Consider the following 27,353-nt stretch of genomic DNA (forward strand, 5'->3'; position numbering starts at 1 on the left):
CTTCATGACTGAGAGCAGAACACAACACACTCTTCATCATCACACAAGACTAAACTACAACTATGAACAACATCATCATCTTCATCTGGACCATTGCACTGTTTATTCAAGGTTTGTGTAATACAGTTTTTACAATAAATATGAATTCTCTTAAAATGTAATATATATATTTATCATATACTGTATATCATCATATATATAATTTTCATTTTTGTTTGTGTTTTCTTTCAGAGTGTAGAGGACAGTATACTGTAACTCAGAGTCCATCAATATCAGCAGTTCAACCAGGAGAAGAAGTCAGAATAAACTGTAAAACCAGCAGTGATGTGCATGGTGGTAGTTACTTACACTGGTACTCACAGAAACCTGGAGAAGCTCCTAAACTCCTCATATATATTACATCAAACCGTTATACTGGAACTCACTCTAGATTCAGTGGCAGTGGATCTGGCAGTGATTTTACTCTGACCATCAGTGGAGTCCAGACTGAAGATACAGGAGATTATTACTGTCAGAGTTTACACATTCCCAGTCAGTATGTGTTCACACAGTGATAAAGAGTCGTACAAAAACCTCTGTCAGTCAGACGTCACAGTGACTGCACTGATACAGCTGAGAGAAACTGCAGCTGCTGATGGAGGAGCACAAACTACACAATATCAATGTCTAGTTCAAAGTTTCTAAAGACTTTAAAAATCTACATTTATCGGTAGTAACTCATTTTAATTACTCAATTTACATAGTCATTAACTGTTGCATTAGTAGTAACAAAATCATTAATTATATTTATTTATTAGTATTTTTATTTTTGTACACGTGTGTCCGCTACTTTGCCTTGCAGACTCGGCTCCGCCACACAAGCTCTGCAACAAGTGATCAGAAATCAAGAATCAAAAACTGCTCTAATAACTCTCGTTAAAATGACAACATTATGACAACAAATATATGTTTTTTTTTTATAATTATTTTCTATAGTATACTTACTCAAAACCTTTGATTGCAGCATCTAAGGCTGTGTGTGTTCATCGGTCCCTGTTACATCCAAACTAGATTTTGTTAGATCTGTCATTTATGTGATCAAAAGGCTATAAATCATAGACAAATACAATCTAAAAATTAACTTCAGTTATGTAAATCTTTATGTAAATTAGTAGAATAAGCAATTGTGTGTGTAATGTAAAGTGTTGACAAAAGCTTAGGCCAAATGGATGACATTATAGCACACACACAACACACACACGGCTATCTGGTGTGTTTTCATCTGGAAGATGTATTTTTAAGAGTTTCATCTGCCATACTGTACGTCTGTAAAATGTCCCCTGTCAAATATTAAACACACATTTAGGAAACATCTATGTTGCATTTGGTTACGAGTGAATCCGCACTTTTTTTTAAACAAACGTTTATCAGATGTTTGTACACAGTTAAAGCAATACTTTCAAGAAAACGATGTTTAACAAATCTTGAGAAGTATGTGTGCATAATGAAGCATGACTAGCTATATGAAAATGAAACGTTTTACAGCAACTTAATACATTTATATTTACATTTAGTCATTTAGCTTTTATCCAAAGCGACTTACAACTGAGGACTAAAGCAAGCGAGTCACCATGAAGAGGCAAAAACAACACAAGAATTTCTCAAAATAAAAAGTTCAGGCTCTGCTCAGAGTAGCATAAGCCAGACAAGGGAGGATTAAAGGAAAAACAAATAATTGTTATTATTTTTTTTTTTTATAAGGTTAAGTGCTCACGGAAGAGATGAGTGTTCAGCTGTGTTTTGAATGCTGTCAGGGATTCTGCTTTCCGGATGAGGGTGGGAGATCATTCCACCAGTAGCGAACCGTGAATGAGAATGGTCTGGAGAGTGATTTTGAGGCTCTCTGTGATGGGACCACGAGCCGTCGCTCATTGACCGATCGTAGGCTTCTGGTAGGGACGTAGACGCGTAGTAGTGAGTGGAAGTAGGACGGAGCTGAGCCTGTGGTCGATCTGTAAGCAAGTGTCAACGCCTTGAACTTGATGCGAGCAGCGAGTGGTAGCCAGTGCAGAGAGATGAACAGAGGAGTGACGTGGGCCCTTTTGGGCTCGTTGAAGACAAGACGAGCTGCAGCGTTCTGGATCATTTGTAGAGGTTTAGTTGCACATGATGGAAGTCCAGCCAGAAGACCATTGCAGTAATCAAGCCTAGAGATAACCAGGGCCTGGACGAGAAGTTGTGTTGCATGCTCAGTTAGGAAAGGCCTGATCTTCCTGATGTTGTGCAGTGCAAACCTGCATGATCGAGCTGTCTTTGTGATGTGGTCTGTGAAGGTCAGCTGATCATCAAAGATTACTCCTAGATTTCTGACTGACCTTGATGGGGTGAATGAGGAAGAATCTAGCTGGATAGTGAAGTCGTGCTGTAGAGACAGATTGGCAGGGAGGATGAGAAGCTCAGTCTTTGCCAGGTTGAGCTGCAGGTGATGTTCCTTCATCCATGCCGAGATGTCCGCCAGACAGGTTGAGATCCGTGCAGCTACTGTGGGATCATCTGGTTGTAATGAGAGGTAGAGCTGGGTGTCATCAGCATAGCAATGGTAAGAGAAACCATGTGCCTGTATGATGGGTCCCAGTGATGTGGTGTAAATGGAGAAGAGGAGCGGTCCAAGAACTGAACCCTGGGGAACCCCTGTGGTCAGTTGATGTGCTTTGGATACCTCACCTCTCCATGCGACCCTGAAGGACCTACCTGTGAGATAGGACTCAAACCAGTGGAGAGGAGTACCTGTGATGCCCAGTGATGAGAGGGTGGACAGAAGGATCTGATGGTTCACAGTGTCGAAGGCAGCAGACAGATCCAGGAGAATGAGAACTGATGATTTGTAAGCAGCTTTTGCGATCCGCAGGGCTTCTGTGACCGACAGTAATGCAGACTCGGTTGAATGCCCTTTCTTGAAGCCAGATTAGTTTACATCCAGCTGGTTGGGCAGAGACAGGGTGTCCCGGCCTTGTCCTAAGTCTCCTCTAGTTTATATCTGTTTTACAGTTGCTGTCTCGGCCCAGCAATTAGCACAGCAAAAGCAAATAATCAGAAAATGGGACAAATCGAAACTAGCTGTTTGGAGAGCGCTACACTTAAGTGCTTTAAAATTTAAATTGCAATACTTTTAGTAGGATGAAGTAGGAACGCGTCTAATTAAAATACAGATTTGTTTGAAGGTAAAAATTTAAAATAACCAGAGAATCGAAAATAGCCTTAAGTTGTGGCAAATAGTAAACTGAACAACTGGATATTACAGTTTTTCTCGATTGCTTAAACACATTTCTTGAAACTATGCCTCGTATTCTCAAAACAGTAAACACAAATCCATAACGTCTCACCCAATTCCCCAAACATCCTATTTTCAGGTCAAAATGAAGCTCTACACTCAAAACCATTCACTCTTGCTGAAAAACCAAACTTTTGCCCTCAGACAGGACACACAAGCCCTCAAAAATACACACACTACAACATAGTCTTACACACTGGTGCTATAAATTCAAAACTACATTTCCAAAACTGGTAAGTCATGTTGCTTGTGGTCCCCCCTCCATCCCTCCCCCCCATGTACCAACAAGAGTGTTGGTACATGCCTCCACTCAAGGATACAATATGATGAACAAGTCTAAGAATGTTCCACATATGGTTGAAATACCATCATTGGCCTAGAAAGATAACATTCTGTGAGTCAAGACTATAAAGGAGAAAGGATACCCTCCCTTCACTGTCACACTCTGCAGCCACTCTGTGTGACTGTACGACTGCTGGCCTTTTCTTGCAAGAACATAAACCTCATCAAAGACAATTGGAAATGTTTGTCTCTTATTCAGTGATAGAAATTTGTTTGCCACCACACCTCCCTGAAGGTTCTGATGATGGAGGCAACGGTGAAGCGACTCAAATTTGGCTGTACTCTTTGCCCAGCCTCCCTCATAGTCATACCATGGACAAGGACATGGCCAACTAAAGTGGCTTGAATTTCATCTGAGACTGCTTGTCTTCTTGCCCTTGCCCTTCCTCCTCCTTCTCCTCCCCCTTCTCCTCTTCCTCCTCCTCCTCTTCCTCCTCCTCTTCCTCCTCCTCCTCCTCTCCCTCCTCGACCTATTGCTTAATTTCTCTGTGGATCCATTGTTCCAAAACTCAGTAAACTGATTTTTATCTTTTATAAAATATTGTATAACCTTTTATCTATCTATTGAAGGATATGACTGATGTGTGTTCAATTTTGACTCTGAGTGTTTTCACCTGGGTAATTGTGTGCTAACTGAGCTGAAGCTGTGCTGACTTGAGTGAACAATATTGAATGCTAGTGCTTTCTAAATGACCACGTGGTGTAGGCAATGAGAAATGAAGGGATTTGTGTGTAGAGTTTTGCTGTGACAGTTCAACAAATCTGACTAATGTGTCAAAACAGGGGAATAGTGTTCATAGTTCAGTGAAATGGGTGTGCTTTTTGATAAATGGCATTATAGTTTTGAAATTTTAGTTCAAAAGCCTGGTTATAGTGTTTAAACAATCGAGAAAAACTGTAAATACCCAACAAAAGAAATGGGAAGGGGTGATTAAAAAAAATAGAACAAAATGGAAATGGGTTCACTGACAATTGTCATTTAGAGGAAGAGATTTCATAATCAACAACTTGGTTGCCTCTACATTGTGGCATAGATTATCTTGTGTAGATCCACCTGCTGGACTACTGTCCCGATTACAGGTCATTCTAGTGATTTATTTTGGGACTGTTTACACTGGGTTCCTCAAAGTGTGCTCTTTCTTCCGAAAGAAGAGGGAGGACAAGGCTTGGTGCACTAACCAAGCAGACATGCTACCTTTCGTCTGCAGTTTATTCAGAAATTTCTGACTGGTCCTGTTGATCTGGTGTGGAGGAAGATGGCAAAAACGATGTTATACACAGTAGATGCGCTTGGACTGGATGCTGCGCTGTTTCTAATGGATGCTAAACAATTACGATTGGCTGGAGTACCTCGATTTTATTGTGAACTTTTCAAAGTGTGGGGACTTTTAAATGTTTGCAGACTGGAGGAGACCAATTCTTTGTACTGGTTACTTGAAGAACCTCTAATCAAAGGAGCTCGCATGGATATTGCAAGTGAGAATGTTCTGGGACTTACGCAGATACTGTGTGCTTCTAAAACTGTGGCATTGAGGCACATAGTTAATGTGGCTGGACCTGAGATGAGTGATATAAATGCAGTAGCTACTTTGTTGGGTCAGAGGTCAAGGCGCCACACACTAACTATAGTGGTTATGTGGAAAACAAGTCTAACCAATGAAGAATTGAATTTAATAAAAGATTTTAAGAATGGAAAAGTGACTCTGGATATAAGAGACCCATTTCCAAAACTTGGGATTACACCAGACTTAAAAGAAATGTCAGGACCTTTGTTGGACCTCAACGGACTGCAAAATTTAGATCTTAATGAAGTCGAAGGGAAAGTGATGTATAAATGCTTTGTAAAAACATTTAATAAAGGAACACTAAATGGGAGGGTTGATATGGTGTGGGGGGATAAAATGTGTTTTTGTACATGCAATGCTAGCAGAGAGACATGCAGAGGTGGAAAGTAACTAATTACAACAGGGTCCTCAAGTCTCACGCATTGGCCGTGAGACACACGCAATTCAACCAGTTCACACGCTCACACGCCACACCATGTATTTCTCACGCTGAAAAGGCAATGCCAACCAAGTTGTCTTGCAAGCTTTATATAACGTTGTATACGAGGCGCAGGCACACAAAGTGAAGTTTCCTGCCGCCAGCGCGTCCGTATCTCGGCCAGATTGCGTTCGTTACTAGGCAACATAGATGCGCGAACACACGGAAGTTGACGGAACATTCTCGGCCATCGCGCGAACCATAGACATCATGGCGCGAACGTACGCACACACACGGCCACCGTACGTTCGTTACTAGGGAACCAACAATATCGCGCGAACACAGTCGTGATCATTGGTCGTGATGGAGAAGGTAAGTTGGAAGAAAGCTCGTCTAACATTTTTAGCCTAGAACATTTAATATATAGCCAATTGTATGCATTATTATTGATGCAGTCAAAAACTCTACAACTACTTTGCAACCAAGCCAGAAGCAATTGCTAAGGGAAATGTTAGTGGGTATGGGAATGAATGAAGTTTATTGAAGAATTGAATTTTATTTTAAATTATATATTATACTGTATTAATAGTCTTTCTAGTTACATTAAGGCTACATTAAGGCAGAGTGCTCTGGGTAATATTTTATATCCTGTCAAAACATACATTAATCATTGCCATTGCATTTGTATTTTTCAAAGATGTCAGGGAAAAATGCAAAAAGATTTGTTTTTCCAAACTGTTTGGAGCAATTTGTTATATTTTAGTAATTTTGAAATATAACATTAAAGAGTATATTTGATGTGATGAATTGCTCTGTCATTTATCAGATTTACCAATTGTTATAATTTTTATTTGTGCTGGTTAATTATGAACAATGGGTAAAATTGGGGGGCGGGGCTCCACTGGGGCCCCTCCCCTTGGGCTCCTCCCCTAACCGCATGTGATCTCACTCCAAGCTTTTGATAAAACTTGAGAACCCTGTTACAAATACTTTCGTTACAGTACTTGAGTACATTTTTCGATTTCTTCTACTTTCTTGAGTATAATTAAAATATGGTACTTTTACTCCTACTTGAGTAGAATAAAAATAAAGTATTCAACTTCGCTACATTTATTTTTCACCAAAAGTACAAACAATGTTCCCTCTAAGCTGCGCACATGCGCGGCCGCGCACTTCTGAAGCGGCGGCCCACAGAAAAGAATAAAATGCCACGCAGAGGACTGACGCGAAATGTGTGGGGAAATCCATTTGATTGTAGTTTAAGTGAGAAATAATTTCAGTGCTCTGGTCAACCAAGTGAAAACAGGTGAATGCAGTTTACAGGTTTCATAGAAAGAGAACGATGTGAGCGCGTGTGATTGGCAGTGAGTCGTGTGTGCGGACCCAATAGCTCAATACGAGAGGCAACGAGAAACGCATTGACATGTGAAATAAAATCACATCATCATGTTTTAAAGAAGAGTGGTTTGATTAAAGTGGTGGAAATAACGGTTGATGGACACAGAACGGTAACAATTACACACCCACCTGCGTGCAAACTCAAAATACATCATTAGTTTAAATAGATGTTTTTGTGTGTGGGGGAGTTTCAGGGATGGTTAGATTATAAAAGAGTTCACATATTCACTTTTCTTGAAAATATTTAGCTATTAGATCTATTTAAATGCTTCAGTTTGTTTTCATATTATAATAATATAATATGTAAACAAATTGAAGCATTTAAACTGATATATTATATCACTTCAAATACTTCAATTTGTTTTGTTTTTTATATTATATTATATTAGGCCTATATTTTATTATATTATAAGCCTAAATAAAGAATCTCACAAGGGTATTGTTTAGGTTATATTAGGCCTATATTTTATTATATTATAATAAGCCTAAATAAAGAATCTCACAAGGGTATTGTTTAGGGCTCATTACCATTAAAAGGTTTGAAATCCCCTGCTAAAGAAAATATTGGAAATTCATAAGCAATAAACAATCATTTAACTTTGATGGTTTAATGGTTCCTGTACACAATGTATTGACTGTACAAAAACACTTTATGGTTTTCCCAAACCATCTCAGTGCAACAGGTTACTTTTCTTTCATACTATATTCTATTATTGTAAAGAATTGAACTGTCCTGCAGAAGATTTTGTAAATGATTTTTCATAGGATTTCTCGGTAAAGACTGTACAGTTAGCAGCACTGTAAAAAAAAAAATATCAGGTAACCTAAAATGTGCTTCATTTAGTGATTTCTTAATTAACTGCTTGTTTTTCGAAAATATGATTTAATACCAATAAGTTACATCAAGGGTCAAATAAAATAGAAATGGCACATTCAAGTTAAAAGTAACAACTGAATGTTGAAACCATTGTAGGGTTGTGCAATGTCTACCAATTTGGCATCAGACGATGTGTACAGTGAAACATCGCGATGGACGATGATATCGGGAGGAGGGGCGGGGCTAACATTATAATTTTTCACTTAAGCAATAAGCCCCGCAAAGCCGTGTTTTACAGTGGATGTAGAACGGCTAAGGGGCGTAGGAGATATTTTCCTCTACATCTCATCAGCAATTTTGATGTCGGCAGCTCTGCAGCAGCTGAGCACAAGAGCGAATGTACAGTGACGTGACAGAACTGCCAGATTCACACTGTGCTTTCGCGCTGTGGCTGCGCTGAGCCAGAGACGGACGCGCTCAGCGCTTGTCATACATCACAACTATTCAGTGTTTTTAACCACATAATGTTTATATTAGGTTTCAGACATTTAAATGCATATAATTTATAGCAAAACAATACATTTATAGCTTGTAAAATACACAATGGTGTCTATGGAAGCAGCAATTACAACCCATTCAAATATATTTGCCGACGGATTTCATTCATATCAGACACACAGTGTAAGTAACTATAAAGGCCATGTATTTCGGGAGAAACTGATGAATTCACGTGCTGTGCAACATGACATCATGACTTTGCGTAAACATACACGCCACTTTCAATTCAAGTGGCGTGTTATCTATACGCATTTTGAGCTATCCGCGTGTATGTCCACGCCGAAATCTTTTGCGTGTATGTGTACGCCGTTAAATGTCCGAGCGAAACGAAGCAAAATCTATATCTACATCTGTGGAGCGATATTTCTTTTCCTAGGATGGTAGGGGAAGACTCATAAATGGTATTAACCCCAGTGACGGGTAGGTTTAGGGACGGGGTTGGGGTAGGCAGGCCCGTCGGAACAGGACAGGCAAACCAAGCAATTGCTTGGGGCCCCGAGCTGGACTGGGGCCCCAAGACAACGACTGTTTAAGAATAAAATGCAACGACAAACTGTGAGCGCCCCTTTGATAGTCAATGCAGTAAAGTCCAATGACACTGTTATCGGAATCCCCCTCAAGGGGGCCCCTCTCAGTATTCGCTGACAGCAGCCAGCCAACGTGATCTCTGCTGCCGGCAAAATATAAACCTCCTCGGGAGTTATCATGAAGCGGAATTATGCTTCAGGAAGCCAGAAAAGAAAGAAGAGAAAGGAAGAGAAGGTTAAAAAAAAATACCAGATAGTGGTAAAGTAATAAATTACACTGCATAAAAATAGCTCTACTTGTCTTGTACAAATGGTGTAATTTCTAGGCTAGCAAAAATATGTTTATGTTAGCTACCTGCCTGACGGCAAATGCTGTTGAAACGAACAGTTAGTGCACATTTTTTTTTCGAACGGACGGAATATGGTTAACGTTACATACTGTAATATGTTTTTTAATGGTTTAAGGAGTTCCAGAATCACTGTTTATCGTATTTAATGACATGACATTGCTATAGCTAATAGGTTTTGATGAAAGTGGCATAGCATAACTATTCCACCGTGATAATCTATTTACCAATGGGGGTTAGGAAAACCACACAATAAATTCTGCGCATCAAACATTAGCTTGGGATGTTTTTAAGCATTGGTAGTGAAAGCAGCATCCCTTCCCTTCTAATACCAAAATATGGAAATGCTAACATATCTTTAAGTTTTCTGTAACACTTTATAATAACAATCATTAATAGATGGTAAATTGTTAGTTATTTAATATTTAGTTAATTGTCATTTAACTGTTAGCAAACAGTCTTTTTACTTAATAAATAATTTGTAACCTTACCCTTTAAGGTAGTAGAAGCATAAACAGCTTCTACTAAAACCCATTGTTAGAACAAAACAAGTGGAAGCTGCTTTTGAATATTTCGGCGTCCATCTCTGGAACCAGCTTCCAGAAAACATTAAAAATGCTCCAACTATTACAATTTTTAAAAATAGATTAAAGACCAAGCTTTTTTCAGATGCTTTTTGTAGTTAATGCATAATGAATGCATGTGTGTATGTGTATGTATATGTGTGTATATGTATGTATATGTATGTTGGTTCATTATTTAATATTTTTGTGTATTAATCTTTTTAATGTCTTTTGCTGGTGTTTTATATATATATCATTTTAACTATTTATGCCATATTGTGTGAAGCGCATTGTATTGCTGCTATGTATGAAATGCGCTATACAAATAAAATTGCCTTGCCTTGTGTAGCAGAATGAATTAATGAATCGGATGAGTGAGGATGATTGACATTAGTGAGCACCTATCAGCGAGGAATTTCGTCTATTTAAGACCTAGTTGGCTGTAGCCTGGGATGCGTCACGTCCGGCCCCTCCCCTTCTGTTGTTGACGGTAGCTGCAGCCTGTCTTTCCCCTCCGTTTCCTTCGGCTGTCTCGGTGGGTGGATTTGGGACTGCTCACCTCTCCGTCTCCTTGTATTCCAGCTAAACGGCGGCTTATATGAACTCTGAGTATCCGTGCCTGTGAAGTGATAAGCACATTGTGTAAGCACATTGTCCCTTTTCGGATTCTTCCTCGTCTGTGGCGTTTGCTTTTTCGGCTGACGCCAATGTTTCAATTCTTCGTACATCAACTGTGGTTGATTTGTTATTGTTAAAGTTTGTTTATTAATTCTGATTTACTTTCAGGTGCTGGGGTCCCACAGGTGAAGGGTCTCTTGTGGTGGTGGTGCTACTCTGAACATTTGCCGTGTGACACGCTGGAAATGTTGTGGTGTGATCTGATGTGCACGGTGGCGTGTGTGTGTGTGCTTTCAGCTAACTAGTCTAGTGATCACTCCTCCGGTGGTGTACCTCAGCCCTGTAAGTCGGTGACGTTTTTGTTTTGTTTCGTAAGCTGTTTAAATATGAGTGAAGTGTGTTGTGTTTGATTTGCTTTTATTTTGAAACTTTGTCAGCCAAATACCTTTCTGTCCAGCCTTCAGATGCTGTACCATGGTTGCATTTTAATGTGATTTATTTCCTCGCTCTAAATTTTGTATGAATAAAGATTCTGTATTTTTGATACCCATGTTTCTGCCTACCTATTTAAGAGAGTCGAACCTGGGTGACCTAATCACAACAATTTAAGTGTCATTCCTATTTCCCCGGGTGAAATTCCCAGGGTGGCGTAGTCGAAATTTCTTGTCTAAAATCTTACCACTTATGCCACATTTGGCGTAGTCGGCAGGATCTCTATTGTGTAGTGCAAAGACCTGGGTATTGTTTCTGTTGGGTTAGTGTTTTTGGATATTTTCTTTTTCTTTCCTATCTCTTTTGCAGAAACCAGACAGCAGCAGTTTCTTTTGTGGGTTTGTGTGACGAGTAGACCCTGGGAGTTTCAAATTCCCATTTGTATTGGTAAGTGATTTCTTTTTTTCCGTGATTCGCAATCATGGACAGTGAATAGAAAAAAAAGAAAGAAAAAAAAAAGCCAGTTCGTCGCCAACTCACTGCTACGTTGTTGGACGTTTGCAGTGGAGCTATTCGCGGGGAATGGGAGGGAGTGCTGGGGGGAATGGCGACCGCTTCGTTTTCCACCAGCACTGGCAGATTCCTTTTTTTCTTTTTTTCTTTTTTTTATGAGTGCGCAGTCACCATCTTGAAAGTCGTCGGAAAACTAGTTCTTGCTGAACTGTGGGGCCACAGCTTGATTGGGGAAGGACAGGCTCGGGTGTTCTGATGGGTTAAGATTTATTTCCCTATCTTGTCATATGGATAGGTGGATTTTAAGTACCATGTGTGGTTGACATTAGCTCTATGGTATCTACTGTTACAGAGAGCTGTATTCGTAAACTTTTGAACTATGAGGGCTGGAAAGACTGCAGTCGTGTCAGTGGTTGTAGCTGCTGGCTGTTTATGGGCCTGCAATTCCTTATGATTATTCGGGATTGGACAATATGGCTCTGTTCTTTTCGGTCTGTCATTTAACCCTTGAGGCTCCTGGTTTGGTTGGATGGGCATGAGGTTCTGCTTGTATAATGGCAGCAGTGAGTTGAGACGATGATGCCTATCCATTGTTCTCTGAGATTTTAGTACGGTGATGCCTATCCACTGTTCTCTGTAAGTGACTTGAGACGATGATGCCTATCCATTGTTCTCTGAGATTTTAGTACGGTGATGCCTATCCACTGTTCTCTATAAGTGAGTTGAGACGATGATGCCCATCCATTGTTCTCTGTAAATTTTAGTACGGTGATGCCTATCCACTGTTCTCTGTAAGTGAGTTGAGACGATGATGCCTATCCATTGTTCTCTGAGATTTTAGTACGGTGATGCCTATCCACTGTTCTCTGTAAGTGAGTTGAGACGATGATGCCTATCCATTGTTCTCTGAGATTTTAGTACGGAGATGCCTATCCACTGTTCTCTGTAAGTTGAGACGATGACGCACATCCATTGTTCTCAGTAAGATTCGAGTACGATGACTTGGTGTAGGTTCTATTTTTAGTTCACCGCCGGGGCGTCGGTGCAGAAGCTGGGGGTGGATTGTAGCAGAATGAATTAATGAATCGGATGAGTGAGGATGATTGACATTAGTGAGCACCTATCAGCGAGGAATTTCGTCTATTTAAGACCTAGTTGGCTGTAGCCTGGGATGCGTCACGTCCGGCCCCTCCCCTTCTGTTGTTGACGGTAGCTGCAGCCTGTCTTTCCCCTCCGTTTCCTTCGGCTGTCTCGGTGGGTGGATTTGGGACTGCTCACCTCTCCGTCTCCTTGTATTCCAGCTAAACGGCGGCTTATATGAACTCCGAGTATCCGTGCCTGTGAAGTGATAAGCACATTGTGTAAGCACATTGTCCCTTTTCGGATTCTTCCTCGTCTGTGGCGTTTGCTTTTTCGGCTGTCGCTACAATTAATGCTACAGCCCTGTCGCTTTTCGGCGGCCATACTGCGAGAACGTTGTATCTCCCCACTAATAGAAAGGATTGTTGCTGTCTGGTTTTACCGATTTATAGTTCTGTTTTATTGTATTTAGTTTTGGGTTGACGCTTATCTCTATTGGTGTAGAGAGAAGAGAATGCAAACTGTGTTTGCGCTGTGAGTCTGTCTCCCTTTTTGTTTGACTGAGTTAATGTTTCAATTCTTCGTACATCAACTGTGGTTGATTTGTTATTGTTAAAGTTTGTTTATTAATTCTGATTTACTTTCAGGTGCTGGGGTCCCACAGGTGAAGGGTCTCTTGTGGTGGTGGTGCTACTCTGAACATTTGCCGTGTGACACGCTGGAAATGTTGTGGTGTGATCTGATGTGCACGGTGGCGTGTGTGTGTGTGCTTTCAGCTAACTAGTCTAGTGATCACTCCTCCGGTGGTGTACCTCAGCCCTGTAAGTCGGTGACGTTTTTGTTTTGTTTTGTAAGCTGTTTAAATATGAGTGAAGTGTGTTGTGTTTGATTTGCTTTTATTTTGAAACTTTGTCAGCCAAATACCTTTCTGTCCAGCCTTCAGATGCTGTACCATGGTTGCATTTTAATGTGATTTATTTCCTCGCTCTAAATTTTGTATGAATAAAGATTCTGTATTTTTGATACCCATGTTTCTGCCTACCTATTTAAGAGAGTCGAACCTGGGTGACCTAATCACAACAATTTAAGTGTCATTCCTATTTCCCCGGGTGAAATTCCCAGGGTGGCGTAGTCGAAATTTCTTGTCTAAAATCTTACCACTTATGCCACACTTGCCTTACCCATCTATAAACATTATTTAACCTGAAAAAGGCAGAGGAACATGATTTTTTCATAGCTTATGTCACTGTAATTTTTTTTTTTTTTTTTTTCACAGTATGCAACAGCAGTATTTGCACTGTAAACCTTTTTTATTCATATAAAGTGTGTGTAAGTGTGTGTGTGTGGTGTGTGTGTGGGGGGGGGGGGGTGGGGGGGGGCTTGGGGGGCCTCCATGTCCATTTTGCTTGGGGCCCCCAAATTCCTTCAAACGGCCCTGGGGGTAGGTCATATATTTATATATACATAATACAGTAATATAACGTTAAGCAAAAGGCGTTGATAAACACGCTGAAAAGCGATTATGCGTGTTGATAGCACGCCAAAAATGGAAATACGAATTGGCGTGTCATACATACGCCATTTCATGAGATCAGTCTGTGCTGTAATAAACCCAACAGACATGAATCTCTGAACTGCGGTCTGAACAAATTTATGGCGCCCATCTCGCGTTACAGATCAAAATAATTTATAAAGGTTTTTTAAACAACAAAACAAACTCACTTACAAGTATTTGAAAATCGGAATAGAATATAGTTGATGACATGGTAATCAGGTTTGTTAATATTTAGAAATAAAAGCGCTAACGTTAAATCTGTCATACATCTGTCATACTATTTTGGCTGTGGTGAATCATGCGCCAAGCATGACGCGTCACCATGGAAACATGGGGCAGTGTTGCCAGATTGGGTCGGTTGGGCGGTTTTGAATTTGATTGTGCGGGTAAAAAAGGGTTTGGGCGGGTGGTCAAAATTTGGGCTGGTTTGGGATCATTTCGGCGGTTTTCAAACATCTACATTTTAAAGTCTAATTCGTTAAAAAAAACGAAACTAAAGTGCATGTAGTCCATAAAATCAGTCATCATGACATTACTGTACACACACGCTCATGCAGAGTCAGCTGGCGTTAGTGTTGACATCACCGACGAGCACGCACTTTTAGCCAATCAGCGATCCGCAGGCAGACGCGATTGAGCGCGAGAAGTTGTAGCTGTATATTCAAGTGATCGCTAAGGCAAAGTGACATAGCCTCCTATACAAAAGAGTGTACAGTAGTGAGCAACTCTAAAAAACGCACACGTGGAAGGAGATCACTCTATGGTGAATATAACTCTGAGAGGAGAGCACAGTTGAATGACTTGAATTGAAATCAAATATGGGACGATTTCTCTCCATGTCATATGTGCACACTAGCCTAACCAAACATCTGCAACTTTACACCATCCAGACTGCACTCTACTTGTCCCTGACAGCTGCTGAAAAAGGTTTGAATCAACGATGAATCCGTTTTGACTGCTAAATTCTGCTTTAAATTTCTGCAATGTGTACTTCCGGGGGTTAAAGTCATAGGTTCATTTCTTGATTGCCGTTTTGACAGTGTCCACCTGGACAGTTTAGTCATATTGGCGAATTCTCCTTAATTATTGCCCTGTTTTGATCTGTTTTGCTGGAAAATTTATTTATTTATTATTTTATTTTATCATCGTTATGTTGTTTTAAGGAGATACAATTTGTGCTTATCAACCTTAAATGACATGGTAATGAAATTATATCACATTATTTTGGCAGTAAAATTTTGGGCGGTTTTTTCTTGTAGTGGGCGGGTTTTGGTGAGCTTTTGGGCTGGAAATCACCGTCCCAATCTGGCAACACTGCATGGGGGGGTGGGGGGGATCGCGATGCTGGCTTAACATCGTGATGTCTGTCAGCCATCACGATGGACGATGATATCGTCTATCTGCACAACCCTAAACCATTGTGTTTCTATGTATGCTGTAGAGGTCCAGTATAAAGAATATTTTTGCTCAGGTGGCGAAAAATGTCCGCCCAATAGAAAAAAGTTTTGCTCAGCAAGAAAAAAAAAATTGAGGGAACACTGAGTACAGCGTACTATGGTACTACTTTGACAAAGGTGCCGACGGAGCAACAGGGCAAGCTGACATTTGACAGACACTTTTCAAAACTACTGCGGTGGAGCCCTGCGCTTCAGCCAATAACAGTCAGATCTGAAGCGCTTCAGCCAATAACAGACAGATCTGAAGCGCTTCAGCCAATAACAGACAGATCTGAAGCGCTTCAGCCAATAACAGACAGATCTGAAGCGCTTCACCCAATAACAGACAGATCTGAAGCGCTTCGGCCAATAACAGACAGATCTGAAGCGCTTCGGCCAATAACAGTCAGATCTGAAGCTCTTCGGCCAATAACAGACAGATCTGAAGCGCTTCGGCCAATAACAGACAGATCTGAAGCGCTTCGGCCAATAACAGACAGATCTGAAGCGCTTCAGCCAATAACAGACAGATCTGAAGCGCTTCAGCCAATAACAGTCAGATCTGAAGCGCTTCAGCCAATAACAGACAGGTCTGAAGCGCTTCAGCCAATAACAGACAGATCTGAAGCGCTTCAGCCAATAACAGACAGATCTGAAGCGCTTCAGCCAATAACAGACAGGTCTGAAGCGCTTCAGCCAATAACAGACAGGTCTGAAGCGCTTCAGCCAATAACAGACAGATCTGAAGCGATCTGAAGCGCTTCAGCCAATAACAGACAGGTCTGAAGCGCTTCAGCCAATAACAGACAGGTCTGAAGCGCTTCAGCCAATAACAGACAGATCTGAAGCGCTTCAGCCAATAACAGACAGATCTGAAGCGCTTCAGCCAATAACAGACAGATCTGAAGCGCTTCAGCCAATAACAGACAGATCTGAAGCGCTTCAGCCAATAACAGACAGATCTGAAGCGCTTCAGCCAATAACAGACAGATCTGAAGCGCTTCAGCCAATAACAGACAGATCTGAAGCGCTACAGACAGATCTGAAGCGCTTCAGCCAATAACAGACAGATCTGAAGCGCTTCAGCCAATAACAGACAGATCTGAAGCGCTTCAGCCAATAACAGACAGATCTGAAGCGCTTCAGCCAATAACAGTCAGATCTGAAGCGCTTCAGCCAATAACAGACAGATCTGAAGCGCTTCAGCCAATAACAGACAGATCTGAAGCGCTTCAGCCAATAGCAGACAGATCTGAAGCGCTTCAGCCAATAACAGTCAGATCTGAAGCGCTTCAGCCAATAACAGACAGATCTGAAGCGCTTCAGCCAATAACAGACAGATCTGAAGCGCTTCGGCCAATAACAGTCAGATCTGAAGCGCTTCGGCCAATAGCAGACAGATCTGAAGCGCTTCAGCCAATAACAGACAGATCTGAAGCGCTTCAGCCAATAGCAGACAGATCTGAAGCGCTTCAGCCAATAACAGTCAGACCTGAAGCGCTTCAGCCAATAACAGACAGATCTGAAGCGCTTCGGCCAATAACAGACAGATCTGAAGCGCTTCGGCCAATAGCAGACAGATCTGAAGCGCTTCGGCCAATAACAGACACACTCAAAAAATAAACTTTGGCATGTGTTGGATTAGCAAACTGGGAGTTTGCTTAAATTACATGACTTAATTGTGTTTATCTTCATTAAATGATTCATTCTTGTCTGTAAAACGTGGTTAAAAGAATATTCAGATGAATTATAAATATTCATATCAATCAAATGAGAAGTAGATGAATCACACCAACGACCTTGTGGACTGTCAGCTATTGCGCATGCTCCACGCCCTAGACAGGCAGCTGATTGGACGAATGCATCACGTAAGGCTGGTTCCCCTGAATTTCAAAACCGACCATAATGGCGGCTCGTTCGAAATACGATCTCGTATTTTACGAAAATAGTCCATCGAAACTAGTTTCTGATAACATTTTAAGCGAGATATAGACCATACAGTTGCTGAATCTGTCTTCTTTTCAGAGCGACAAAGTTCAGTTTAAGAGATTAGAAGCCGAACCGACCGCTACTCATTTGCATTAGGTTGGCTGGATTCAACCGATTCAACTCGATCCCCTGCTTCTCCAAAGTTCCCGCGTCGCTACCAGAATGCATTGCACGGCTGCTCCCATTGAAATGAATGCTGACGGACACATGCTCATGCTGCACATCGTTTGACATCCTTCATCTACATGTAAGTATTACATATTTTTAAACATAAATTTATGTAATATAACCTGGTGAGTTATATAAATAATAGTTATTGGTCCTTGAGAGACATTTCTCAGTTTAGCTAAGTAACATTAGCTCAGTAGCTAATATTAGCTAACGTTAGTTGCCGTTAGTTTAACTGCGCATTGGTAGGTTTCAATAATTTAGCTACACCCAGGGTACATTATTTCTCGTAATTGATTTCTTGCTTCTTGAATGGCGATACATAAATAATAAAACACAAGTTTGTCAGTTGATCTTCAATTAGACACGGTGTATTGGTGTGCGGTGCGGTGTGGGGCGGGAGGGGAAGAGGGGAGTGCCAGTAATCGTAAATTAGCCATAGTGAAATGTATTTTGAACATGATTTTGAGTGGTTCATGTTAAGTTAAGGCTTGTGCAGACTACTGCGTTCACACCAAACGCGAATAAAGCGTCAAATTCGCGGCTAGTTGGACGCTTGAACATTTTGAATCAATTCGCGCGTTCAAAACGAGATCCAAAGGATTACCCTCGCCCTCACCATTTATTTTTGTTTTGATGGTAAATGGAGCCAGCCTCCAAAAGTGATTAACCTGTTCTGTGATTTTTTTTTTCTCAGACACGAACTATGTTCTTATGCACTAAAGTATGTTGGTTGTCTTTACATTAGAATAATAATGTTTCATATAATCTAGATTAGATATGGAATAAATAGCATTCAATACAAAATTAATATGTCTCATATTGAAATCAAGTTTTTATGTGATAAAATATTTGCTTTGTTGTGCATTAGAACCACACCATGCATTTAGTCATATTACAAAATAATTTATTGAGGCCAAACTTATAAATTAATTTATTGAGGCCAAACATACAAAATAACATTATAATCTGATAAACGGGCCTGTCCCCGTTTATCACGTCATTTCACCACGTGACCGCAGCAAGCAGGTTCCTGATCGGTTAACACGGCTCGAACTGCCCAAAAGTACATATTTTTCTAATTGGGCGTCAAGATGTGCATTTGCGCCAAACATGGAATGCACCAAATAAAATATGTCAGGGAGCTGTTTTGATGCGTCTTAGAATAGTTCACACATAATCACTGGGGACCGCTGCTCGATCACTGATTTACCCCTGATCACAGCCCGACGGTGACCGAGCTCGCTGACCAGCAAATCGGGCTTAAAATCGTGTAGTGTGAACTAGGCTTAAAGCAGAGATGATTTAGTAGTGTCTCTGGCTAAAGTGATTGTAGCTTTAGCGTTAAAATTAATTAAATGTAATTTTTCTCCCTTTAACCTAAGATTAAATCATAAGTATGATTGTTTCCTTGGTACCACATTTTCACTGGTCAGTTATGGAGATCATTTGGCCATTCTAAAAACTATAGATTTCATTATATCTATTTGTGTTAATATAATATTGCTTTTTTAAAAATAAATATGCTCCTGCATTAAACTGAGTAACATCTGTAATGTGTAACTAGATACTAAAATGCTTATTTGCGACATTTTAACATTTTGAAAGTTTATCATAAATGTATTAAAAAAATGTATTTCACCTTTTATTTCTACAGACAAGTGATTTAGAACAAGTTCTGTCCCGGTGTCTGTGCTCTGAGACGTGCATGTACCTCATGCAATACATGTGTCAGGATTCAGACTCGGACAAAGAGGTAAGTGATGAACATAAACTTTTCTTTATTTTAATAGTGAGAGAAACACGTAGGTTTGCAGGTGTTCAATGTTGCTCGTGCAGAGGATTTGTGGCAGGAATCCCAGGTGAGTAAATCCTCTTCATAAAGTATAGCGTGAATAGAGAGGCAAGGCAATGACGTTTCCTTTTTCCCTTTTTCAGATCGCTCGTGGGCAGACCAGATCCAAGGAGAAACTCGACGTGAGTAGATTCCTTGCAGTGCATGCAATGGCGAATTTAACCAGTTCAGTGATACTTGCTTATTTTCCCCTTTTCAGATCATCCAGAAGGGAACGTGACTCAATACAGGATCCAGGGCACAGAGAACGGAACCACGGAACGAGTCCTGGGAACATCAGAGCAAGAGCACAGAGGTTAGTATTACAGGTGAGTATACTTTACGTTCCAGACTCGAGATAACTTTGAGGAAAGCAAGTGAAACTGGTAGTGGTCCTTTCCTGTTGGAGGCTTGACAATGAGTGACTGTGAATTGGGTGCTTTTGTGCTGGTTGTGAAAGGCGTGCTGAATGGAAACAGGTGCAGGTGATTAGTACTCTGGGGAAAGTGATCGTTGCGTGGTGGTTTGTGAGGGTTCTGATTGGCTCCTGACATTACCCCCCCCTCCAGAGTCCGCGCCAGCGGACCCTGGACCTCGACGTCGTGGGGGTCTGCCTCTGGGTCGTGGTGCAGGTTTCTCGGGATGTTGGGCATGGAATTCCAGGAGCAGATTGGGATCAAGAACATCATTCCGATGCACCCAACTTCTTTCCTCTGGCCCATATCCTTCCCAGTCAATGAGGTACTCGAGTTGATTCCCTCGACGTCGAGAGTCCAAAATTTCTTTAATTAGATAGATGGACTCTGGTTCTATGGGTGGTATAGGAGGATTATCCTCTGGTTCAACCTCTGTGACTGACTGGGATACTGGTGGATGGTAAGGCTTCAGGAGGGAAACGTGAAACGTGGGATGGATACGGTATTCTGGAGGAAGTCGGAGCTGGTAAGTAACTGGATTTATTTGGCTGACAACTGGAAATGGTCCAATATACTTGGGGTTTAGTTTCTTACATGACCGGCGAAATCTGATATCTCGAGCCAAACGAGCTGTTCAGGCTGAAACTCTGGGTTGGGTCGGCGGCGTTCATCAGCGAATCGTTGTTGCCGATTGACAGCTTGCTGAATGTGGTGGTGTGTCTGATCCCAGACCTGTTCGCTTTCTTCAAACCATTTGTTAACTGCGGGGACCTCTGAGGGTTCACCGGACCATGGGAATAACGGAGGCTGATAACCCAGGATACATTGGAATGGAGTCAACTGAGTGGATGCTTGTCGAAGAGAATTTTGTGCGTATTCGGCCCAAATGAGATATCTACTCCAGATGTTTTGATTGGAGTGGCAGAATGTCCGCAAGAACCGCCCGATATCTTGGATCTTTCGTTCCGTCTGGCCGTTGGTTTGTGGGTGGTACCCTGAAGACAGACTTACTGTCACATTCATTAACGTGAAGAATGATCGCCAGACTCTAGATATGAACTGGGGCCCCCTATCGGAAACGATGTCCTCAGGAAGACCGAAATTCCGAAAGACGTGCTCCATGAGTAACTCAGCGGTGTTAAAAGCTGTTGGGAGCCCTTTCAATGGAATTAGCTTGCAGGCCTTAGAGAAGCGATCGATGGCCACTAAGATGCAGGTATTCCCCTCTGAGCTTGGAAGATCAGTGACAAAGTCTACACCGATGTGAGACCAAGGTCTATTCGGGACAGGAAGGGGTACCAGTTTACCCACAGGCAGACTTCTGGGGACCTTCGAGATGGCACACGGGATACAGCCTTGAATGAACTGTGTGATATCTGCTCTCATGCTGGACCACCAATATTTGACCTGAAGCGTAGCTAGAGTCTTGTTCACTCCTGGATGGCCAGTGGCTACCGAGGAATGAGCTGATGAAATCAAGGAGGTGCGGAATTCTTCAGGAACGTATATCTTCCCGGCGGGACATCCAGGAACTCTGGGTTGCTGATGGGGCAGTTCTTGGAGTTGTTCGTTTATCTCCCATTGGATGGGGTTCACGAAGAGGCTCTCTGGCAGGATAGTTTCGGGTTCTTCAACAGGGATTTCAGAGACATGAAGACGAGACAGTGCATCTGCTCGGGTATTCTTTGAGCCTGGGCGATAGGCAATCTTGAAGTGGAATCGTGTGAAGAATAACGCCCATCGGGCTTGGCGAGGGTTCAGACGCTTTGCATCTCTCAAGTACTGAAGATTCTTGTGGTCGGTGAGTACTAGAAACGGATGTTTTGCTCCCTCTAGCCAATGTCGCCATTCTTCTAAGGCAAGTTTTACTGCCAGAAGCTCACGATTCCCAATGTCGTAGTTGGCTTCAGCTGGAGAGAACTTCTTTGAGAAGAATGCACAGGGTAAAGGTTTAGAGGAGGACTCAGCACATTGGGATAGAATCCCTCCGACCCCGGTGGTGGATGCATCCACTTCAACCACAAATGGTCTTTCAGGATCTGGATGGTGAAGCAGCGGTGCATTGGTGAAAGCAGATTTCAGGGAATTAAAGGCATATTCCGCTTCTGAGGTCCATTTCAAGGTCTTGGGTTTTCCTTTCAACAAGGAGGTTAACGGTGAGGTGTGCTGACTATACTGGTTGATAAACCGCCTGTAGAAATTTGCAAAGCCGAGGAACCTCTGAAGCTCCTTCACTGATTTCGGAGTTGGCCATGACATGATAGCTTCTGTCTTTCGTTGATCCATCTCTACCCCCCGATCACTAAGGATGTACCCCAGGAAGTCGACAGTGGTCTGATGAAAAGTACATTTTTCCGCTTTGACGAACAAGGTGTATTCTCTGAGTCTTTGGAGGACTAATGACACATGCCGCTGATGCTCCGTTGGATCGTTGGAGTAGATCAAGATATCATCGATTTGCATTTCTTCATCTTGACTCTCGGCCGCGAAGCTCGTAGCATTTTGATGAGGAACAGGAGGATAGTAAGACTGATCGGTGTAGCAACTCTGAGATCTTTGACTCACTCTCATGGCCTGTTGCAAGAATTTCTCGAGTCCTAAAGTGTCGTCATAGATGGCCAATTGGAGGCGTAGAGCTGGATTCAATCCCCGACGAAAAACAGAAATAAGAGCTCGTTCATTCCAACCACTGTTGGATGCTAGAGTGCGGAATTCCACAGAATACTCTGATAATGATTTCTTCCCTTGCCGTAACTGTAACAGTCGTTCTCCAAACGAGGAATCCTCCACAGGTTTACCGAAAACTTCCCTGAAATGTTGCTCGAACTCTTGACTGTTTGCAACCACAGGTGATTCCTTCGTCCACAAAGACTCAGCCCACCTCAAAGCCGCTCCAGATAGTTGTTGGATGACAAATGCTACCTTTGATCGTTCAGTGGGATAGAGCTGCGCCTGCTGTTCCAGAGCGAGCGAACACTGTAACAGGAACCTATTGCAATCCTCCGCCCGGCCAGAGAATGGCGCTGGACGCGACGGTGGATTTGCAAAGCAGGTGATCGAAGAAGTGACGTTCCCGGAAGGACCCGCAGAGGATAACACCGACTGTATTGAAGGAGCGGGGGCTGGTGAGGGACTGACAGCAACGGCTGGTTGATTTGGGTCCATAATGGTCTTCACCTCTTACTGTTGTTAGGTCAAGCCTTCTGTCAGGATTCAGACTCGGACAAAGAGGTAAGTGATGAACATAAACTTTTCTTTATTTTAATAGTGAGAGAAACACGTAGGTTTGCAGGTGTTCAATGGTGCTCGTGCAGAGGATTCGTGGCAGGAATCCCAGGTGAGTAAATCCTCTTCATAAAGTATAGCGTGAATAGAGAGGCAAGGCAATGACGTTTCCTTTTTCCCTTTTTCAGATCGCTCGTGGGCAGACCAGATCCAAGGAGAAACTCGACGTGAGTAGATTCCTTGCAGTGCATGCAATGGCGAATTTAACCAGTTCAGTGATACTTGCTTATTTTCCCCTTTTCAGATCATCCAGAAGGGAACGTGACTCAATACAGGATCCAGGGCACAGAGAACGGAACCACGGAACGAGTCCTGGGAACATCAGAGCAAGAGCACAGAGGTTAGTATTACAGGTGAGTATACTTTACGTTCCAGACTCGAGATAACTTTGAGGAAAGCAAGTGAAACTGGTAGTGGTCCTTTCCTGTTGGAGGCTTGACAATGAGTGACTGTGAATTGGGTGCTTTTGTGCTGGTTGTGAAAGGCGTGCTGAATGGAAACAGGTGCAGGTGATTAGTACTCTGGGGAAAGTGATCGTTGCGTGGTGGTTTGTGAGGGTTCTGATTGGCTCCTGACAACATGGTAAGATTAATATTTTTTACACATTGTTCATCTGGTGCCACACATCAACATTTGAGAATTAGTGATTTAGCTGAAATGCAGTGTTACATATTTTTGCAAACTGACATTACTCTCATTCCATAGAGTGTGAGTCCTTTTAAATATATTTAGTAATGTGTGTGTGTGTGTGTGTGTTTTTATATATATATATATATATATATATATATATAAACACACACACACATTACCAAATATATTTAAATGGACTCACACTCTATGGACTATTATGAGTTTGTATTAAGAGCTAAATTAAGTATCAAAAGTTGAAAAGAGGACACCTTCTAACAAGGAGGCTAGCCTCCTTGTTAGAAGGTTTCCTCTTTTCAACTTTTGATACTTAATTTAGCTCTTAATACAAACTCATAATCACGATCAGTTAAAAGTCCTTTTGCATTTCAATGGAAAATCTTTCTACTCCTGATTGTAGCTTGGAAGATGTTACAGTCAAGTGCTGGCCTGAATTTGGCGTTTTTGTATTTGGAGAAATATAGTACATAAAATGCATGCTAATCTTTTTTCTTTCTTTCAGTGACTTTTATGTGGCAGTGCAAATATTGTGTGGCCAAAGAGAGTAGTAGGTACAAATTACTTAAACATTATAAACTACATCATCATTATGGGAGAGGCCAACAATATCAATGCATATATGTAAATTGTCCATGTACATTCAGGACTTGGACTGGACTCCACACACATGTCTATAAAACTCATTCATTGCAACCTACACAGACTGCTTTGAATTCAGTTACATTTAAATGTGAGGTATGTGAACGTAGCGACCTTTCTACTGAAAGAGATTTTTTTGTTCATATTGGTACACATCTGCGTAGTTGTGAGACAGTTAGTTGTGTATTTCTTGGATGCTCTTTCCAGACAAATATTTACAGTACATTTTACACACACAAAAAGAGAAAGCATCATCCTCACACACTGAAAGATTTAAAAACCAGTATAGTAAAGTTTGTGAATCCCGTCCAAGTATCAGAAGTATACTATCCCGTCCAAGTATCACACAGTACCTCTAATAGTGTGGGGTCTGGCTGTACTGCTGATGTGTCATTTGATGAAGTTGAGACAGTGACAGAAAGTGATGGCGAAGCTGTTGAAAATCTGCCAGAAGTAATTGAGCGTAAAATAGCAGCAATATTGTTAAAATTAGAACATATATTTCATATTCCAGCAAAAGGATTGGATGAGTTATTAGAGGAGTTGCATTTTTTAAGTTCAGCTAGTGTACCTGTCACAAAGTGTGCAATTGCAGACATTTTCAACAGACACAACCTCAGTATTGGTCAGACAGTTGTTGAAGAACTTGCTAATTCTGTGTGTGTTTCTCACCCTGTCATTAAAAGTTTTGAAAAGTGTGGCCCTCTTGCCACATCTTATAAAAGAAAACAATATTACAAGGTAAATTTTAGAGTTGTAGAGCCTATTGAGTACTTTTTATCTGTAGAACAAAGGAGGTTGTTTCAATATGTTCCATTATTACAGTTATTGCAGGAAATACTGAGTCACAATAAATTATTGGATAAAGTGATAGAAGAACACACAGCTCAAGAAAGTAGAGAAGCTTTGCATGGTGATCAGCGAGTTTACAGGTCTTTTCGCGATGGTGACAATTATAAAATAAATAGCTTTCTAGCAGTTGATAAGTTGAGAATTTCCATCAAACTTTATATTGACGAGTTTGAGGTTTGTAATCCTCTTGGGACTTCGCGCAAAAAGCATAAGCTTTGTGGGGTATACTGGGTCTTGGATAATTTCCCGCCTGGCTCTCATTCTGCTCTCTCATCAATTTATTTAGCTGTTCTTTGTAAAAGTGATGATTTGAGGAAATTTGGTTTTGAAGAAGTGTTGAATCCACTTTTAAAAGATCTGGTCATTTTGGAGGAACGTGGTGTGTTCATCAGTCAGCTGAATGAGTGTATCAAAGGCACTGTGAGTTGCATTGTAGCTGATAACCTTGGAGCCCATGGCCTGGCAGGTTTTGTAGAAAGTTTCTCTGGTGACTACATCTGTAGATTCTGTACAGCTAAGAAAACAGAAATTCAGTTGAAGACAGCTAGTTGTTTTGAGCTTAGAACGCGTGAACACCATGATGCACATTTGAAGTGTGCATTGGAAAAAGCAAGTGCATGTTATGGTGTTAAACGTGAATGTGTGTTGAGTAAGAATCTCTCCCATTTTCATGTTACCGCAGGCTACCCTCCAGATCTTGCCCATGATCTATTTGAGGGCATAATACCTGTGGAGCTAGCATATTGTTTTTCTCTTTTGATTTCTAAGAAGTATTTTAGTTTAGAAAAACTTAACAATTTGATCCAAACTTTCGAGTATAAATGAGCAGATAAAACAAATCGGCCTCACACAATACCACAGACTTTCTCAGTTAGAAAAAGCATTGGTGGAAACGCACACGAGAATTGGGCTCTACTTCGATTGTTGCCTCTAATCATTGGCCCACTTGTGCCAGAGGATGAACCTGCATGGCATGTTGTTTTGGATCTGAAAGACATTGTGGAGCTTGTTGTAGCCCCTGTCCACACTGCTGAGTCAATATCTTACCTTGAGTGCAAAATTGATGAACATCGCCAAAGATACCAAGAGCTTTTTCCCAACAACAATGTCCTCCCTAAACATCATTTTTTGGAGCACTATCCTGTTCTGATTCGCCTTTTTGGCCCACTTGTCCATACATGGACATTAAGATTTGAGGCAAAACATAGTGTCTTCAAACAGATTGCTCGTCATACCAACTGTTTTAAAAACATACCTCTCACACTTGCCAAAAAACATCAGCTTGTGATAGCCTCTGACTTGCACTCTCTTGACCATAAGACACCTTTGGCGGTAACAAGTGTCTCATCAGTACCAGTAGATGTTTTGCAAAGTGACATTGCAGCTGCTATTAAGCAAAGATTGCCAGATGAGAACGATGTCCACATTACAAACTCTGTTTCATACAATGGTATGAATTACAACAAGGGGATGATTCTTGTCCATGGGCAATTATTTGGTCTGCCAGAGTTAGCTGAAATTCTGCAGATTTGTATTTTGCAAGGCCAGGTACATTTTATTGTGAAAAAGTTGTCAAGTTGGTATAGAGAGCATTTTAGAGCGTTTGAACTGGACACATCACATGTAAAAGAGGTGTCTCTGATTGAGCATGGGGAACTACTTGATGACTACCCGTTAGCTGCCTATTCAGTGGGAGGCCTGCGTCTGGTTTCTCTGAAGAGACACACTAATGTGCACAGAAAATGGGAGTAATAAGGAAGGTGTAAGTATTTCCCCCCACAATTAACCCAATCATGTACCCATCATGCATAAACTCAATTATTGTAATGTTGTCTTGTTGTTGTGAGCTCCTAACGTTGTGGTTTTATTCTTGATGGTATTATTGTGCTGTTTTAATGCTGTGAAATTGTGTTGTTTTACAGTTGTTAAATCTTGTGTTAGTGTTTGTATACTACAGTGTTAGGTTTTCCTTTCGACAAAGATGTTAGACTTTCTCCTGCTAATGTCAAAAAGTAAAAAAACACACTACCGCACACTGATCTG

General features: G+C 41.4%; 2 gene segments (V, D, J or C); one reads left to right on the plus strand and one right to left on the minus strand.

Moving 5' to 3' along the window:
• Positions 1–27,353, minus strand: part of LOC130083217 (immunoglobulin lambda constant 7-like) — a 51,638-nt gene that overhangs the window by 3,903 nt on the left and 20,382 nt on the right.
• On the plus strand, positions 25–744 carry LOC130083267 (immunoglobulin kappa variable 3-11-like). The segment is given in 2 exon segments: positions 25–111; positions 232–744. Coding segments are annotated over 2 exon segments (372 nt in total).

This window comes from Rhinichthys klamathensis, unplaced genomic scaffold (genome assembly GCF_029890125.1).
Source record: "Rhinichthys klamathensis goyatoka isolate OS25496 unplaced genomic scaffold, OSU_Roscu_1.1 h1tg000054l_1, whole genome shotgun sequence".
NCBI classification, from domain to species: domain Eukaryota; kingdom Metazoa; phylum Chordata; class Actinopteri; order Cypriniformes; family Leuciscidae; genus Rhinichthys; species Rhinichthys klamathensis.